General features: G+C 36.3%; 2 protein-coding genes across 3 annotated transcripts; one reads left to right on the top strand and one right to left on the bottom strand.

Moving 5' to 3' along the window:
* Positions 1-969: 969 nt before the first annotated feature.
* Positions 970-10,140, bottom strand: LOC113110896 (ubiquitin carboxyl-terminal hydrolase 48-like). Of its 2 annotated transcripts, none has more exons than XM_026275170.1 (28): positions 10,096-10,140; positions 9,230-9,364; positions 8,917-9,037; positions 8,502-8,643; positions 8,165-8,292; positions 7,957-8,081; positions 7,750-7,858; positions 7,524-7,657; positions 7,347-7,429; positions 6,611-6,787; positions 6,388-6,522; positions 6,070-6,219; positions 5,375-5,575; positions 5,180-5,294; positions 4,743-4,888; positions 4,584-4,664; positions 4,274-4,398; positions 4,049-4,171; positions 3,868-3,929; positions 3,634-3,744; positions 3,197-3,327; positions 3,014-3,120; positions 2,828-2,932; positions 2,574-2,747; positions 2,365-2,490; positions 1,922-1,970; positions 1,810-1,836; positions 970-1,680 (listed from the first exon to the last, which is right to left on the bottom strand). In XM_026275170.1, exons 2-28 carry the CDS (start codon positions 9,361-9,363, stop codon positions 1,658-1,660), a joined length of 3,144 nt encoding a protein of 1,047 aa, XP_026130955.1. In that variant the 5' UTR covers position 9,364; positions 10,096-10,140; the 3' UTR covers positions 970-1,657. The 2 variants fall into 2 exon arrangements, with proteins under 2 accessions (XP_026130955.1, XP_026130956.1); XM_026275171.1 differs by lacking the exon at positions 10,096-10,140 and adding an exon at positions 9,758-10,089.
* Positions 10,141-11,814: 1,674 nt separating this feature from the next.
* Positions 11,815-18,326, top strand: LOC113110897 (low-density lipoprotein receptor class A domain-containing protein 2-like). The gene is made up of 5 exons (XM_026275172.1): positions 11,815-12,200; positions 13,730-14,230; positions 14,316-14,462; positions 14,544-14,681; positions 16,854-18,326. The coding sequence occupies exons 1-5, from the start codon at positions 12,113-12,115 to the stop codon at positions 17,120-17,122; spliced, it is 1,143 nt and encodes a 380-aa protein (XP_026130957.1). The 5' UTR covers positions 11,815-12,112; the 3' UTR covers positions 17,123-18,326.
* The last annotated feature ends 38 nt before the right edge of the window (positions 18,327-18,364 follow it).

Genomic DNA, 18,364 nt, shown 5'->3' with positions numbered 1-18,364 from the left:
GCATGATTAGCTCTTTAATGCGCATGCGTATAAAGAACAGCTGGTTATCGGGAAGCTTTTGAATGGAAAGAATGACAAATACTCCATCACAGACATCATTAATATAGTCGCAACAAGCACCCAAAAACCTTTATGGATACAAAATACATGAATATCGTGTGTGTTTGAATAATTACCGATTAATTATATTAAATGCCCTTTATTGCGAGATAGGTTTAAAGTTGTAAATCACTGTATAACATATTTTATAAAGTCGTATTAACCACTTGAGACCCAGTAAGATACTGCTGCCATCTACAAAAGTTCAAATAAAATGACTAATCTCAGTTCTTAACTTTGTATGGAAAACATAGGCTATAATATAATATGATATAAATGTATTCAATTGTCATATTTTATTATAATATAAATTTGTTATGCAAATGTCATAAATATTTATTTTCAAATGGATTTAAAATAAACATCTCGGGAACATTTTATCAAGTTTTCAATCTTTATGATGTTCTTGCTAAAGATATGTTTTCATCTTTTGGAGAGATATTGCAGTTGAACAGAGTTAAAAACAAACAAACAAACAAAAACACTGTAAAATAAGATTTTTATTGCAAGCCCCCAAATAAATAAAAGTATTAATAAGTTGGGAACACAGATTTTAGAATTTGCTGATTAAAATTACATTATAAATCAAAATGGGTATTACATCTAAAAATACTTTAAAAAGTAGGTTTTTTAATACAGGTTAAAAGCATAGTGATATGAATATAGTGATACGAACAAAATGGATTTATGTTATTTTTACTATACGTCAGAATTTATTTTTTTTCTTTTTTGCTGTCTTAAGTTGCTGACTGATCAGACCAGAAATAAAACTGTAACAAAAACATACAACTCAACTTGAATACAAATTCATATAAGTGCTCCTATCAAAGTAACATTTCTGCAACTGTTGTACGCACAGACTACACATCAGAAGATGTAAAAAGAATATTTATTGCCCATATGAAAGAACATACAGAAAAGTTCACACAAATGCCTGCACACTATTTCAAGTAGCAGAACATGTCTAAACTATTTAACAATGCTGTAATATTCCCCACTTCTGGAAACGTGCCATATTTATCCTCACCTTTCTAGGCATCTCTCCACTGCTGTGTTTTGATGAGGTTATTTACATGAACAAAACAAAGACTAAATATTTTTTTAATATTCAAGTTGCTCATGCATTCTTATATATGTACGAGCTCTATTGCAGTGCCATCACAAGCTTCTTTTCAACAAAGGATTTACAGAGACTTACTGTTTTACACATATACCGTACATATGCTCAGGCCATAATCCCTGAACATGACATTGCAACAAAACCAGAAGGAATTCCGATTTTCCTCGAAATGGAATGTCCTTTGAGGAAATCCCGACCCGTATTTTTCACAGTCATGGTAAGCACGACCACAAAATCTTGCAGAATGCATCAACATCTTTCAATATTAAAAGCCAGCATGATGTTTTAAAGCAAAAAGACACTTTTGAAGTTGTTTCAATAATATAAAAAACAAAACAACCAAAAAAAGTCAAATAAAAAAAGACTTCATTCCAAGAATGAACATCTATGTGTAATTCAAGCTTTATCGTTGTTCAGACATTGTCAGCATTGTTCCACTCAGTGTCCTAACAGCCCAGTGCCTGAACAAAAGAAGAAAATATGGTAGATTGTGAATAATATTTCTTAATATGCTGTTTCTGGATTCTTTCACAAAGGCTTTAAAGATTAAAATGCATATCTGAAACAATCACAAAATAGTGTATGCATACCTTTAAATCCTTCTTCAGGGATACAGACTAGAAAAATAAAAGTGCAGAAATAGATCATTGAAAAACGGGACATACAGGTTAGAGAATTTAAGCAGATGTAAACAGCACTTACCTTGATAAACATCATCCATTGCAGCATAATCAGAAATAGGTTCATCAGCCTATAGAGGAAAAAGTAAACAGCACATTTACAAGTTTGTGGTCAGTATTATTTTTTTCTTTGAAATAAATACTTTTATTCAGAAAGGACACAGGATTAAATGTCACAACATTTATAATGCTATTTCAAATAAATGCTATTCTTCTGAACGTTCAATTTTTAAGACATCTCACAAAAAAATACCAGTGTCCACAAAAATATCAAGCAGCACAGCTGTTATCAACATAAGTATAAGCATAAGCATTAGTAAGCAGCATATCAGAATGATTTCTGAAGGATTATGTGACACGGACTGTCAAGATGCTGTAAATTCAGCTCTAATATTACAAATTAATGCAGCCTTCTTTCAAAAAGCCAATGTATCAGCTCCCATCATAAATACTTAAGAGTTGTACCTTAAGGCAAATGATGCTTTCTGGAATAACTCCAAGACTTCCTAGTGTGGCAGAGTCATCTGTTAAACAGCGCCCATCTATGGAGAGGTTTTGGTCGAATGGAGCCACAGAGAATGCATGCATGATCTGTGGATGCAATCATTTCAAATAAGACATCACGCTGCATCACATAAAAAGGAAATACTCAACTGTCACAGCAATAAAAAGACCTGGATCTTTAGCTCTTTGAGTGTCTGGTTGGCAGAGACGATGAGGGCTTTCTCCCCGCGGAGTTTCCGGTGCCTTGTGCTCCTCCTGATGCAAGACTTGGACGCAGCGGTCACAGGGGCCATAGAAAAAGAGCCGGTCTCGTTCAGCTTCTGCCGTTTGGCTCCACCCTCAGACTGATTTAAAGAAGGAGGCATGAGGCATAGATAGATAGTTGGATAGCCATAAAGACAAGCAGACGGATCTTTAAACATACCTGGCTGAAATCTGGATCGTTCTCTCCATCCATCTTTGGCTCTTCTCTTTCATCCTCTACATCTGACCCACTCACACTGAACTCAGGGGCAGATTCTTTAATCATCTGTAACAAACAGCACAGCTTATTTACCACTGGTTGTACACTCATAGTGCTTAGGCTTAAACTGATCATGCAAAAACTCACCCTTTTCTTGTCAATGACTTTGCGAACATACACTGTGGCCTGCGCATACTCCCTCATGTCCCTCTGCTGCTGGAATATGAAGCCCTCTCTGCACTCCCGACACAGATCTAAGAGCACATTCTCACATGAGACACAATGCCTGTTTGGAAAAACTCCTGGCTGAGGGCTGTCGGTTTAGCTCACCTGGATGAGTCTGGTATTGCACATTGCCATTGTCTTGTGTTTTGTCATGAATCCGACATATGGAGATGACCTGGTCCACCAGAAACATTCTGCTGATCACCTCCCATTCAGCAGGCCAGAGAAGAGCTATACTGTGCATTGACAAACACAAACAACCAAGACTTAAAAGTGCCCATTTAATTGTAAAACATGAAAAAAAAAAAAGTGTATGCGCATTTTAAACATTTATAAATATGAGAAATGTTGCTTAATTCTTTGATGAACAGAAAGTTCAAAAGAACAGCAGAAATCATTTTGCAACATTACAAAAGTCTTTATAATTACTTTCGAGCAATTTAATTAATCCTTGCTTATTTCTTAAAAAAATAAAATAAAATCCTCACTGACTTTAAACTTATGAACCTGGACATTTGAGAGGTCAGGAGTGAGTAACTCACTGTTGAGCGTCTCCTAGCAGCATGGAGTCATGTGTGAACATGAAGCCTCCGTGAGGACAGAGCAGGATGCTGTTCCCCACACTGGACACTGGGTTGCTCTTTGTGGGCCTCCTGTGGAGATCAGGTATAACAGAAGACGTAACAATAATTTAGGACACATCAAAATGATTCATATTTAAACTGAAAAAAAAAAAAAAAAAAAAAAAAAAATCACAGAACAAGTTTTAACAGTACCTGATAAATTTCCTCCATTCATCTACAAAGTAATGAGGCACAATGTACAGAACATCTGTGTCCTAAAACACAATCCAAACCAAAGTCAGTTTGAAAATAATATTAAAATACTGACACATTCACCCTCTAACATCATGGAAAAGCCTGACATGGAATCCTTTAATTTGGAAAATGGTATCACCTGTGGCCATTTCTGTAGTGTGGGCCGGTTCTTCTCCTGGAAGAGGTTGAGCAGCGAGCTCTTCTGTTCATTTGCCATCATTCTGTTCAAAGCCTCATTTTCTTTACCTTCTCTTTCCAGTCTCTGAAAGACATGGTCAAACGTAAAACCCCTGCCCAAAAAAGCCCAGTAAGCAGTGCACAAGATTATGATTGTCTCATGAGACTTAATTGAACATTTTATTACCATGCACTGCTGACAGGACTCGTGAATTTGTGGGAACTCTGGTGCTTTGGGGAAATACATCCGAAGTTTATTCCACACCTCGGCAGAAACCACCCGCCTGTCATTCTCTATTATACTCAGACCACCTACAGGAGATAGAGACAACACAATTACATAAATCAGCCTTGCTAATGAATAATACAGAATTTCAAAAAAATTATATTTAAATTACAACAAGTTTGTGCATCACTAAAAACATCATTAAACAGTATAGACACACCACTAGATATTTAAATATAATAGGAAATATAATAAACAAAATATTTCAAACCGTGATAGCAGAGGATGTCTTCATTAAAGTTTTTCATCTCTTCACCATCCCCCTCTTCGTTATCTCCTTTAACTCCATCGGCTAACGAAATGAAAAAAGAAAATAAACAACTAAAAGACAAGAGCAAAAGCCATAAACAACCTCAGGAAGTCTCAGCACCTTTAGATCCTGCACTGCTGCTTCTCTCTCCGTTAACTCTGCTGTTGTTGTGTTTGGTTTCCTCCTCGTCTTCCTCTAGCTGGTCTAATGCCAACTGTCTCCAGCTCCTTAGAGAAGCCTTACCGATCCAGAAACCTGATTCATCACTTAATACAGCCAACATAAACACCACATCAGCTTCTTCAAATATTTAATGAACTGCATTAGCAGGGTTATTGTAATGAACTAAAACCATTAATAAAATATTACCGGTACATTAATTTAAAAGTGTTAAAAATTTCAAGAAAAACTATAACTAGACACAAAATTGGTAAACGTAAAATGGGAAATATAAAAATAAATCCAAATTCAAAACAATAAAAGACTGTAATAACATGTCATTGATACTAAAATAACTGTGTATTTGCTGGAGATCCAGGTTAAAGCAACACTTATACCTTTTTAAAGGGCCTTTGACAAGATTCATGACCTCTCTGTAATCTTCATTCAGCTGGTTTTTCAGTCTGATCACCCGACATCGCTGAGTGACACAGTCTCTGCAGAGCGATGACTCTAAACACGACCCAGGATGAATGAACACATGTATAAAACACAGTAATGAACAATTAAGAGTTTTGACAAAAAAGTCTTACGGCCTAGTCGAGATATTCCTCCATAGCGGCCGAAAAGGAGATCAGCGGCCTTCAAGGATATTCTTTTGACTTCGGCAATGTTGTCTGGGTGCAGTTTGCCATGGGAACATAAGAATTGGCTGTTGTCAATTTCCTTGATGGCCGTGGAGTCATCAAGCCATTTCTTGAGCCACTCCAGAGGCACAAACTCATACGATTGGCCTAAAAGCACAGAAAGAGCCCAAAGCATTCATTTCTTCTTAAAAATGAAGAGAGATGTTTTTTACACAAATACAAAAGTCTTAAAACTGGTTACACTATTGTTCAAAAGTTTGGGGTTATTACATTTTGAAAAAAATAAATTAATACAGAAATTCAGCAATGACACATTTCATTTAAAATGTTACAAAACAATTACCGGTATATTTCAAATATGATGTTTGTTTTTTAATTTGTATTCATCAAAGATTCCTGAAAATATTAATCACAGCTGACACAAAAATATGAGGCAGCACAATTGTTTCCAGCAACAAGTATAGGAAACATTTCTTAAGCAGCAAATCAGAATTTTAGAATGACGTCTGAACCCACTAAGATCTCACCAATCCCAAACTTCTGAATGGTAGTGTAAATATAACATTGTGTAAGACTGAAAAAAATGGAGATTAACAGTTCATATTGTTGGAGAAACTAATGCACGGGGCATGTTTACGGACCGTCTTCTGCAGGTAACAATTCGTAGAGCTCCTTCACCTCCTCATGTTTGGCTTTGCCTTTGTCAACACTCTGCTTTCGCATGTCTGCCATCTCATTACACCACTCCTCAAACTTCTTGTTGTCCTGGTCAACCAGCTTCTGAAGAAAAGCTAAAAACCAAGCAAATACATCTTATGATGTACATACAACACTTACAAAAAATACTGTATAATAAATGGGGGGAATAATTAGTCTCTTCTTAATGACAATCACAGTACTCGAAAATGTGATTGATTAATCCATAATGCCCACAGACGTATATTCTCAGTCAGTTTTACCTGGTACTTCAATGTTAGTTTCTATTTGGTCAATCTCTTCCATCTGCTGTTTGTACACTAACATGTACGCGTTTCTCGAACAGTGATAGCCTTTGCTACATTTTGGCTTTCGGGTTTGAGACTTGGCAGTCTCGGCTGCAATGTAAACAAGAATAAGCAATAAAGTACACTTTTGCATTTTCATGTTTTCCATTAAAAGTAAATTGTCCAAATGTGCTGTTACCGATGTCTTCCTCGATGCCCAGCTGAAGTTTCTTGCCCTCCATTTTCTCGATCTCCTCATCATTGAATTTGTACCAGTCGTTGGTGTGGGCGTCTCTTACATGAGCGATGTAGTGGCCAGAATATGCACTCACCCCACGATGAATCAACACTGCACTGAGCTCATACGTACACTTCTCTTCAGAATGTAGAGGTGGAGAAGAAAAAAAAGAATCAAGCAACGTTAATTAAACACATTAGCTCAGATTCCTAAATTACAAACACTATTGTCTGAGAAATATTTTATTCAATACTCAATACTTCAGCATTAAATGTATCAAAATTGATAGTAAGACTTTAAATCGTTACAGTATATTTCTATTTCAAATAAATACTGTTCTTTGGAAAAACGATCATGGTTTCCATAGAAAAAGTATTAAGCAGCTTATTAATTTGCAACTGATATTGAAATGTTTCTTGAGCTGCAAAATCAGCACATTAGAGGGATTTCTGAAGGATCATGTGACACATTTGCAGACTGGAGCAATGATGCTGAAAATTCAGCTTTGCCATTATAGAATTAAATGAAATTTGACATTATATTCAACCAGAAAATAGTTGTTTTATATTCTAATAATAATAATTCACAACATTATTGTTTTTACTGTAGTTTTGATCTTGGTGAGCATAAGAGACTTTTTCGAAAACATAAAACAAGTCTTTTGAACTACAGTGTATAAACTAAATGCACAGTATACCCTGTCCTTCCAAAAATGGTCCCATGTCAAGAACTTCTGGAAAACTAATGAAGGTGTTGAGTTTCTTCTTATGACCACTTTGCCTATAAAAGCAGAGAAAGATGAGAAACAAATGATTAAAAATGTCTATAAAACATTTAGCAACAGGTCTGATAATTGACAAATTATGACACTCACCTATCAAAAACAAAACGCATGAGCTGAAAGTTGATCGTGCGGGGAAGACTCTGGAGCTTGATCCGACGGGTGGCGTTCTGTTTACTCTGACAGCTCTCACAATAGTAGCGATTATCACCATCCAGCTTCTCCTCCTAAACAACATGAGGAACAACACATTGAGACCATCAATATCTGATCTACACTGACATATGGAGCTGTCAGGCACAGAAATATGAGCAATCACCTTAAGAAACTCCGTTACACACTCCGCAAGGTTTTTGTGTCCTTGAATGTTCAACTCAAGCTCATAAAATCGTGATGGTAGAGGAGACTCGCGTCCACATTTGTTGCAGCTGGCATAACACAACCAAAACAAGCACTAATTACTATATTATAACCTATTAAGCTCAGAGTCAGAGTAATGAAATAACATTTGTTTAGAATAACTTACACTGTAACATAAGAGAACTGTCCACAAAACTGTTGTTGAATGACATTTTGGAGATTTGGGTCCTTCTGCTTTGAAAGTGTGTCTTCAAGAAGTGAGAGGAAGAGTTTGGAGAATTCCTGAGCATCCTAAAAAATAAAAGAAAACTGTATTTTGAGCTTTCCCATGATCCACAGGGCAATCTAACATGCTTCATCTCGTTTCGGCCTACCTGCTGTTGTCCTGTGTCGAGCCCAAGAGCCTTGACCAGCCCCGAGGGGTCGATATACCGTCTGTTGCTGTTCTGTAGCAATGCAAACAGATACTGGAGATGTTCACAAATCGTCCGCGGTTCATAATCTGCAAGATAATGTTCACAAATGAGAAAAAGCTTTTTAAATAAATGGGGCTTTTCTAAGTTTTGAACACATTTAAAACTTTCAGCAATTGGCAATTGTCACTACAAAAAATACTGCATGCTACACCGGTATAATCTTTTTCCCAGTTACAAGTAAAGCATGTTGACAATAAAACCATTCAGGCTTTAAAAGACAGACCCTTGAGCTCACCTGAATCCGTGTTGTGCCCTTCTGCTCTGGAATTCTGAAATCGATATAAGGCTCTACGAAGCTCCAGATTGTGGAACCACACCTGAAGGAAAGTATTCACGTAACATGTGGCACCAAGATTCGTCAAGCCCACGAACGTGTTCTTCAACAGAGAGAGAAATCACATAAATGTTGATTAATAAACTTGCCCTAAGGCATTTGAGAAACCTTGAATTCTAAAATGAAAACTAAACATATAAAATAAAAAAATATGATAATATAAAAACCCATTTAAAACATTAGTAAATACTATAATAACATATACATAACACTAAAATAGCACTATTTCATTATCTATGTATTACCGTACTACAGGACAGATTCACATACTGTATGGTTCTCATCGTTTTAAATTAAACCATGTTATTCAGCATACTTTATCTCGTCTTTCAGAATTTGGATCATCGATGTTGTGGAAGGCATTTTCATCAATTTCTCCCAACCATGATTGTTCCCCAATACCGACTAGACAGTTGGGATTCCCTCTACAGTTCCTCCTGTGTGGCAGCAAAAAATGTTCAGGGTGAGACGGTGAAGTGATTACAATGATCTGCACTAATTAACACGTTTTCACAGTTGTTTCACTGAAACGGTCTCTTTAAATAAAGATTACAGTTAATGCACTCAACAACATGATAGAATTAAACAGAGAGAGAAGTAAACACAGATCACTATTGCCATCACATTACCTGCATGTGCCTCTTTTGCACGCCAGCACTGCTATCCTGTAAGCTAACTCTATGTGCTCATGTGTGATGTCCTCTGGTTTGACCGTCTCTGCCCACTGCCAAGCAGCTTTTTCTAGCTGCAACCGAGGAGCCATTCTGAACAAAGAACAACAAGTCTTTACAGTTACACACAATACACCTGAACACACACCACAACAAACACACACTTTTAGAGACTTACACAAATATCCCATGCTGCACACAGCAATAAATTATTAAAAAACAAACATAGACATCTTACACAGAAAATCACATCACACACATTTGACAGATATAAACATCTGTGTGATGCACAGGCCTTGCAGAACAATACTTTTGATTTTACCCCAAATATCAGAAAAAACACTCTTGTGACAGCTAATTTATTTCAACAAGCAAACAACTGGCAAGCACAGCAAATAATATTCAAGAAAGACCATTGAGTCACAATTAGCACATACATCTTTGATTATCCCATCAACATAATTCACAGTTTAGATTAAAACATACCGTCAAAAATAAACACGGCGTTTCACGGGTCCAACACAGCTATATTGTTTTATATGTCTTTAGTAAACACAATAATATTGACGTTTTCATCGAGGCGGCTAAAGCTGCGCAGTTAGCATGCTAGCAGCTAGCTCTTGACTTATTTTCATTAAATACGTGCACCTGGCGTAAATTTACCAATAGATTCTTGACTGTGAGGATGCTTTCATAAATATAGGAATTTTAAATCACACTTTATTTATGGTACGTTTGTATTTAGCGCCCTTGCGTAAGCTTTTATATAAATATTTTTTTGTCCCTTCGTCAGTTTCAAACTTCTATGAGACGTACGTACTTACGCGTGACGTAAACGCGGCGTCTGACGCCACACCAGTGCGTCAGCGGGCCGCTCGTTCTGTTGCCACATGGCAACTTTCTCGCTGCTGTGAAAAAAAAAATACAATACACTGAGTTGTTGAAATGCAAGACAAACTTTTGAAGCACAAAATAATGTGCTGTTTTTGAGCTAGATTACATGTAAATGACCATAAATGGCTCATTCCACTTTGACATATGCTGAAGTAACTTAGCACACCACAAATTCAAAAACAGGATTCTGTACATTTCCTCTCTGATTTTTTATTTATTTATTTATATATATTTTTGCATCTTGGAAAAGTTAAATGGACGTCTTAGTTAAAAAAAAAAACTGTATGTTCATACAAATAATGTGGCCTAATTATTTGTATGAACATAAAAATATAGCTAACAATAATAATAATTAGTCCCTGAAAAAAAGGGGGTCAGTGTCAAAAGTCACAGTGATCTTGTGTGCTAAACCATATATTGGTAAATTATATTTTCTATACGTTAATTATATTTTTGTGGGTTTTGTGAGAATTGTGTAAAAACAGATCATGAGTCACATTAACACACTTAAAAGAGAAAAGTCCAATTAAAACTTTAATAAGAAGCTTTGTTAAAGACCCCAATGGTTTAAAAGCTTTTTATTGGACTTTAAACTCCACCTTTGAATTCTGAAATCTGAGCATTTCAGAGGTTTCTGTGTCACACAAAGGTCATTATAGAGAAAAATAACTTAGACAAAATTGTGGTATAATGGCTGAGTGTTCTTTGAATTTGTGTTAGTGCTGTTGTGGAGTCCACTTGCTTGAATGAAGACATATCAGTGTGTTTTTAAGCGTGACCTGCTTAGGGTCCCACTGCAGAATCTTACTGAGTTTAAGTCTCAGACCAGCACCACAGTGTTTGTTTTTTATTGTGTGCTATAAATTATTTTACAGAGAGTTTCAACTAGGTTTGGATACATCTGCCAGAATTCATTTCTAATAAACCTGCTGACCTAAAATTTGTTGTATAGACAAAAACAAATCATGTCTATGCATGCTTTTATTCACAGATTGGCTGTGTTTGTCTGTTAAAAAACTAACACTAGCTTCTCTAATCTTTTTTTTATTTGCTATACAATTAACAAAAAAAGTCTCTAACCCTAGTTGCTCTATTCTTTTTCTATTTTATCTAATTTTATTTTATTATATAATTGCTACGTGTATTGCATTAAGCTAACTGAGTCTTGTTATAGCTCTTGCTTATCATTGCTCTTTTGCTGAATTTGATTGCTTCCATTGTCCTCATTTGTAAGTCACTTTGGATAAAAACTTCTGCTAAATGACTAAATGAAATATGTTGGAATAAATAATGATAAGCAACAGCAAGAATCCAATATGAATTACTTATGTGACTCACCTCATGAAGTTAGCAACTTTGAAGTATATTTCTTAATTCCCACATATAGTTAATAACAATTATTATATGTGAAAAATATAATAATGCAGAATTAGTATATATATGATCAAACCTTAGTATAATAGTACAACAGTACACATACAATTATAAAACTCCAGCCGTTGGCTTTGAGTGTATTGGCAAACACTTTACACACTAAATGTAATCAGTGTGAAAGAAGTTTAGCTCTGTCTTCAGCTGTAGATGGTGCTTGGGCTGGGGCAGCTTCGAGGGGGTCCTGCACAGCTCCTCCTTTAGGTCCGTGACATTGGTCCTGTTGTCATGGAAATAGTTCAGACGCATAAATTTGACAAAGAGTCCTCAAAAGCACAAAAGCCAGGATGATGAACAAGGATTAAGCTCGAGGCATCTGAAACGCCACAGACAAATATTGCTGCTTCAAAATAATTAAAAAGCACTTCTTTAGGGGTGTTTCTGGGGCTATATGTCGTCTTTTGTAAATTAAGGGAATGTTTGGTTTTCACAAGAGTAGGCTTTGCGTGGTACAAATGCGACAGAACAATTGCATTTAACACTGGAGCAGCAAGTGCTTTTGCTTGGACACGCGAGATGGCCAGAGTGCGATGCATTCAGCACCTGTCAGCATGGTTTGTTCTCTTCAGCTTAATGACACGCCAGAGTCACTCCATTGAGACAGGTAGGGTGATGGGTGTTCAGTTCTCACAATTTATCCCGTTATTACCTCATTGACTCTGACACTTGTTGCAATCAGGTTTCTTCTCGTATTCTCATTTGTGTGTATTGGCATTAGAACTAGTTGGAATTGCAATGGCTTTCACACACATTTGGCTCGTCACGTGTAATTTGTCTTACCACAGTAATCTAATGAAGTTGAAAGCTGAAATTGAAAGTAGATAAAAAAATAATAATAATTCAATTCCTAAAATGTTTTTTTAAATATGTTTTAATGCCTAAATTTAAAAAATGTGCACAAATAATTTTTTAAAAAACATTTTATTTTTATTTTACTTACAAAATGTGTGTGTGTGTTAATATGCATGTATGCTATTATTAGTATTATTATAATAAAATACTGAACATGTAATAACAAAACCTTTTACCAAAATCTAAAATGAAATATAATGTATATTTTAAAATAAACTTATAAAAAACTATAATAAATGTTTTTCATTAAGAGACAATACATCTGATTAAGGATGATTCATTTGATCTGACATTAAATAACTGATATAGCGCCGCCTCATCTGGTCCTGTGAAAAGGTCCTGGCATCTTTGTCATTACCCACCGAGTTGGCACGCTCTCTGCTGTTTCTCTAGAGTTTGAAATTACAGTGGGAACCCAGGTGTGATAGAGCGCTTTGGTCTGGCCAATTAAAACATTTATAGGGAACTCGCTATTCCGCTGCTGCTCAGTTGAGGACACAATGGTTACAGAATATTTTGAGGTATTGGTCCTTTTCCACCAATAGAAGGTTTCTCTGGACATTCCTGGCAGTGAGGCATCACGGATCTACCGGTTGCTCTTGGTAACAAAGCTAATAAACCAAGGAGAGGTTGTAAATCTTCCTATTATTTGGTTCGTACCCCAGATTGGGAGGGGAGGGGGGGTGTTGCAAAGCTTGTGGTCTTCCTTAATTTGATCTGGATTTGTTCTGTTTTCCTTCCTTCCATGTGTTCTTTGTTTCAGTCTACATGACCATTAAAGGAATAGTTTATCCAAAAAAAAATGAAAATTTTCACCCAAATGAAAATCTTGTTCTTAGGCCAGTTTGTTTCTTCATCAGGAAAAGATTTGGAGAAATGGGGTGTTGCATCACTTGCACCAGTGGATCCTCTGTAGTGAATGGGTGTGAAATCCACACAACTCAATTCCATCAGTTAATGTCTTGCTCTATTGAAAAAGTCCATCCCCTGTTGTCCTCTCACATCAAAATCCATAAACATATTTGTTTAGAACCATTTTGGACTGTTTTCACTTGTAAATGATGCTTGATCTGATTCAGACAAGACTACTTTTTCCTGGAGAAAGCAATATTACGGATAGAGGACTCATATTTTAAGCAATGGCTTAAAGTTACAAACTTCTTGATGGATTTGATTATTATGAACACACAGCTTTTCACTTCACGAGATGTTAATTGATGGGCTGGAGTCGTGTGCATTATTTGATTTTTAATCTAATGGCCATCTCAATATTCCCAACAGTGAATGTTGTGGACTTCTGTGGCCAGACAATACAGGGGGACGGCATGATCGTAAAGTCGCACCAGGAGTCCCGGAAGTACTACTTTGTCTCCATTGGGACAGATTGCCACCTCACCATACAGTCCGCCACCCCCCGGGACAAGGTGCAGTTCTACTTCCGCTTCTTTCTGGTCTACAGCCTGCTAAGAGTGTCACCGCAAAGCCCCGCACCCCTCCTTCCAGATTCACCTCGGGGGTCCTCCTCTTCTGGCCCGACGCGGCCTGATCTGAGCCTGGAGCCAACCACCGGGGAGGGGCCTGTAGACCCCTGCCATGCTGGCTCATACATCCAGTTCTACGACGGGAGGGATAAGTCTGCACCCCCTATAGGCCAGCCACTCTGTGGGAAGAGCCCTCCCCGTCCAGTGTTGTCAACGGGCAAATTTCTAACTCTACGTCTTGTAACAAGAGGAACTCAGCCAAGGGTGGACTTTGTTGGAGACTTTACATCATTCAGGCTGGGTTAGAATGAATTTACATCCACTTTTTCTAGAAGTTAAATCATGACAGAATATCAACAGCCTGCTCATATTGTTTGTCTCTCCAGGTTTTAACCAATCAGAATGCAGCGGAGAACCTTACTTCAACTGTCGCAATGGGAAGTGTATTCCCATGAGTCTGGTTTGTGCGGATGATAAAGGCATTGACAACTGTGGCGATGGCAGTGACTTAATCGATTACCCTGATTGCAATGGTCAGTGAGTTTATTTTGAGAAGGCTTTTCCATCTGGGATTTGTTCTTGATAGATTTTGCTCCTGTTTTTGTGTGTTTCAGGTCCTCTATCTACACCTAAGCCCCCACAGCATCATGTTACCCAACCTACACAGATGAGTGATGTTCCCACTCGGACAGTGTCCACATTAAAGAACTGTGCCACTCCAAACGCCATTCCTGATCCAGATTCTGTGACCGGTAAGTATTGCAATAAAAAATATGCAGCCAAACAGAACAGAATAAATATTCTGCAACGCTCTTAAACATAAGGGTTCTTTATTGGCATCTATAGTTCCATAAAAAAACTTCCGCATCTATGGAAGTTTTTCAGGCTTCCCAGAATTCTGTATGCTTAACTGAAGAAGGCCAAACAGAACCAAGCACATGTTACTGCCTAAAGCGTTCAGTTAATCAGTTTTACATGGTTGTGTATTTGAAGTCACTAAAGCAACTGTACAATTTCCACCATCTTGCTTTAAGTGCATATTTAGATCTTAAAAGGAATTAGATAGATAAGTGTAAGAAGTGTAAGAAGATGGTTCAGTGCACAAGACCTAAATATATCGACTACTCCTCAGAACTGCACCTCTTTTTGAGTGTCCATAAATTTAATTTTATTGCTTTATAATGGGGAACTCTGAAAGGCTAAGGACACAAAACTAATTGAGGAGCACATAAATGTTCATTGCAAACAGTGAGCAGTAAATCAGCTGTTCGTTGTAACTTCTCAAAAGCACTAGTCTGCTATCTAGAAACTACTCTTGTGCATTTTAACTAAAAGCTGACATTTAACTCCACATTTGGTCTAAACTGCTTTTAAAAATCCACAGGTGTTTAAACAATACCACACTATAATTGAAGAAACTGATTTCACAAAGAAAACTTTAGAGACTATCATATCATATTTTACTGGATGCAGAACACATAGTTGCCAAATTCAACAAAAAGCCTCTAAAACTATTAAAAATTGTTTACATTTTTTTTAATAAAACTGAATAAAAAATATGAATATTAGATAAAATACTTTAAAAAACTTGAATACAAATAAATGAAAGCTTATTAAAACTAAATCTGATACAACATATGGTTCCACTTCATATTGTGTCCTTAACTGTACTTACCTTGTATGTAGTATGTAACCACAGTGTAAGTACACATCGGTACATAGTATCTAATGCTATAATCATATTTCTTTAACTACACACACTAACAAAACTTAAGGTGATTTGAGTAAGTACAAATGTGTAACAGGAAATTGGTCACAACACTTTTTTCACTTCACCAAGTACTCATGTAACAGGAATCCTATAACTACATTTTGTAACAACAATATGTATAAGAGTAATTTGATCCAGGGGGTGGTGATGTGTAGGTTTAGGGGTATGTAAAGTGGGAGGAGTTGGATTTCGAGTTGGAGTTGGTGCACCACTGTATTACCGGTGTACTTACATGGTAACTCCTCAGGAACTGTACACTTAATATAAAGTGTCATATTCTGGAAACCAACCACTATTTATATGTAAATCCTAACTTGCTGGCCGCTCCTGTGTAACATTACATGATAAAGCTAATATAAAGTGTAACACTTTCTTTACCAAAAAGTGCTGTTAGTCTTGTTACACATTTGTACTTTCATTACCAAAAAGTGTTGTTACCAATGTCCTGTTACACATTTGTACTTACACATGCCATTCAGTGAGTTGTCACATAGTTACACAAACATTAGAGCTGCAGATACTATGTACCAATGTGTACTTACACTGTGGTTACATACTATGTACACATCTAGTTAAGATGCAAGTACACAGGTATTAGGGACACTTAATATAAAGTGGGACCCAACATATTAATAAATATTATAATAGCAAATAAACTTAACACTGGTGATAGGTAAGCAATATGATACATAAATCTTCACTACGTAATTATATGACAAAATTAAATGATAATTACAACTGAATTAATGTAGTTAATTAGCTGTTGGCATGTGTTCTGCTTGGTCTGATTGGATGCGATTGTATTTAATTTTTTTATATTAATGTAAGTTTAGGCTAAGGAACTGTATTGCTTGATTTATTCTGATAACTTTTATTAATATAAATATTTATTGAGTAAAGTGTCTTTTATGTATTTCTTTTGCTACTAACTTAATCATGCAAAATGTACTATAACACACACACACTATCGTGGCTTATTGCTTTATTTTAAAAGATTTCTCCTTACCATTTTGGTCCTTTATTAATTGATTCCATAAATGGCATTTTTTGCAGGTTTAAGAATATCCAGTGAGTAAGGTTTTGTGCTGAATATATTTAAATCTCACTGGGAATTGTACGTCCTAGTCCTTTAATGAAATCCTTTCTTCTCCAGATTCCCAGTCTTCCATTTCTCTGCTGGTGCTGTATGTAGTTCTGGGTGTGATGGCAGGAGGGGTTCTCATGTGCTGGTGTTGTTGGGCCCCTGGCTGGTTCCTGTGGCGCGTGAGTGTGTTTCGCTTCTTTCCCTGCTGCAACTCCTGCTGCGCATCCTGCCAGCTCTGTGGACGGAGCTGCTCCAAAAACAAGGACCACCGACTGGCCAAGGTTACACCGGAAGGAGCCTCAACTCCTGTGTCTTCGACCACCACAGTGGCTGTGTAAATACACTCATCTGATATCTACTATAGATCCTTAAAAGACTCATAATGGAGTTGATGAGGACAGTACGGTATGTTAGGAAGTGGTATATTAGAAATGTTCCTTTTCCAGTTTTAACAATGAAAAAGGAGCAAGAATTGCTAGGCAATATATCACTGATGTATTTTTGTTTTCAGTATGTTTAATATAATTCATAACTAAATCTGCTGTTTTTATTTTTTAAACTGGATTTGTTATGTATATATTTCATAGATACTGGATCTGTGGAAACATAATGAGCTGAGATTTCTAGTTTCTAGCTGGTTTTATAAAATTCCTCTCTGTTTACCTCAGTTGGTTAAAGCTAACTCTAGGACAACCCAGCTACAAAGGACTGGAAAAAATATTTTATTATTTAAAGTTTCCAATAAAATGCTCATAAAGCTACCAAAGCTACCGGAGAGCATTTTTATAGCTGCATTTTATTGGAGTTACTAGTCTCTGTACTCCTCCAGTTGATAATATTGTGAAGTTCTTGGACCAATCTGTTTCCTGAACATGTGCAGTTGTGACACTTTGTCTTAAAAAATATTAGATTGCATATAAAAACTGAGTAGATTGAAGGTTATGCCAAAATAAATAAGGAATAGTTCACTCAAACATTTAAATTTGCTTAAAATGTACTCACCCTCAGACCATCCAAGATGTAGATGAGTTTATTCATCAGATTTGGAGAAATTCAGTGTAATGTCTTCCTCACCAATGAGGTTAATGGGTGCCGTCAGAATGAGAGTCCAAACAGCTGATAAAAACATCACAATAATTTACAAGTAATCCACACACAACTTCGAACCATCGCTTCTGGACAAAATACCAGTCAATAATCCATAATAATGCTTTCACTAGTGCTTCGTCAAAACTGCTTTGAAGAAGAAATAAACTCATCTACATCTGAATGTGAGAACATTTGAACATTTTGAGGTTTGTGATTTATGTATTTTTTACGCATTTCCCCACTGCAATAGCAGATAATATGACATGTATCACAGCTTTTGTCAGGCATTTTGAATTTGTGTTGATATAAATAAAAATAAAAATATGTAACATAAACAAGATCAGTCATATTGAAATTATGAGAAAGGGTCAAATGTCATTGCCCATAGTGGTTTGGATTCAACAGTACATCCTGAGTATTTTAAAATTACTTTTTAAATTTGTATTTATTTGTCATCATACACTTCAAACACTATTGCCAAATATATATAT

Source organism: Carassius auratus, chromosome 11 (genome assembly GCF_003368295.1).
Source record: "Carassius auratus strain Wakin chromosome 11, ASM336829v1, whole genome shotgun sequence".
In the NCBI taxonomy this organism is placed as follows: Eukaryota; Metazoa; Chordata; class Actinopteri; order Cypriniformes; family Cyprinidae; genus Carassius; species Carassius auratus.
The sequence above is the reverse complement of the archived record's forward strand: the minus strand, read 5'-3'. Positions and strand labels throughout refer to the sequence as shown.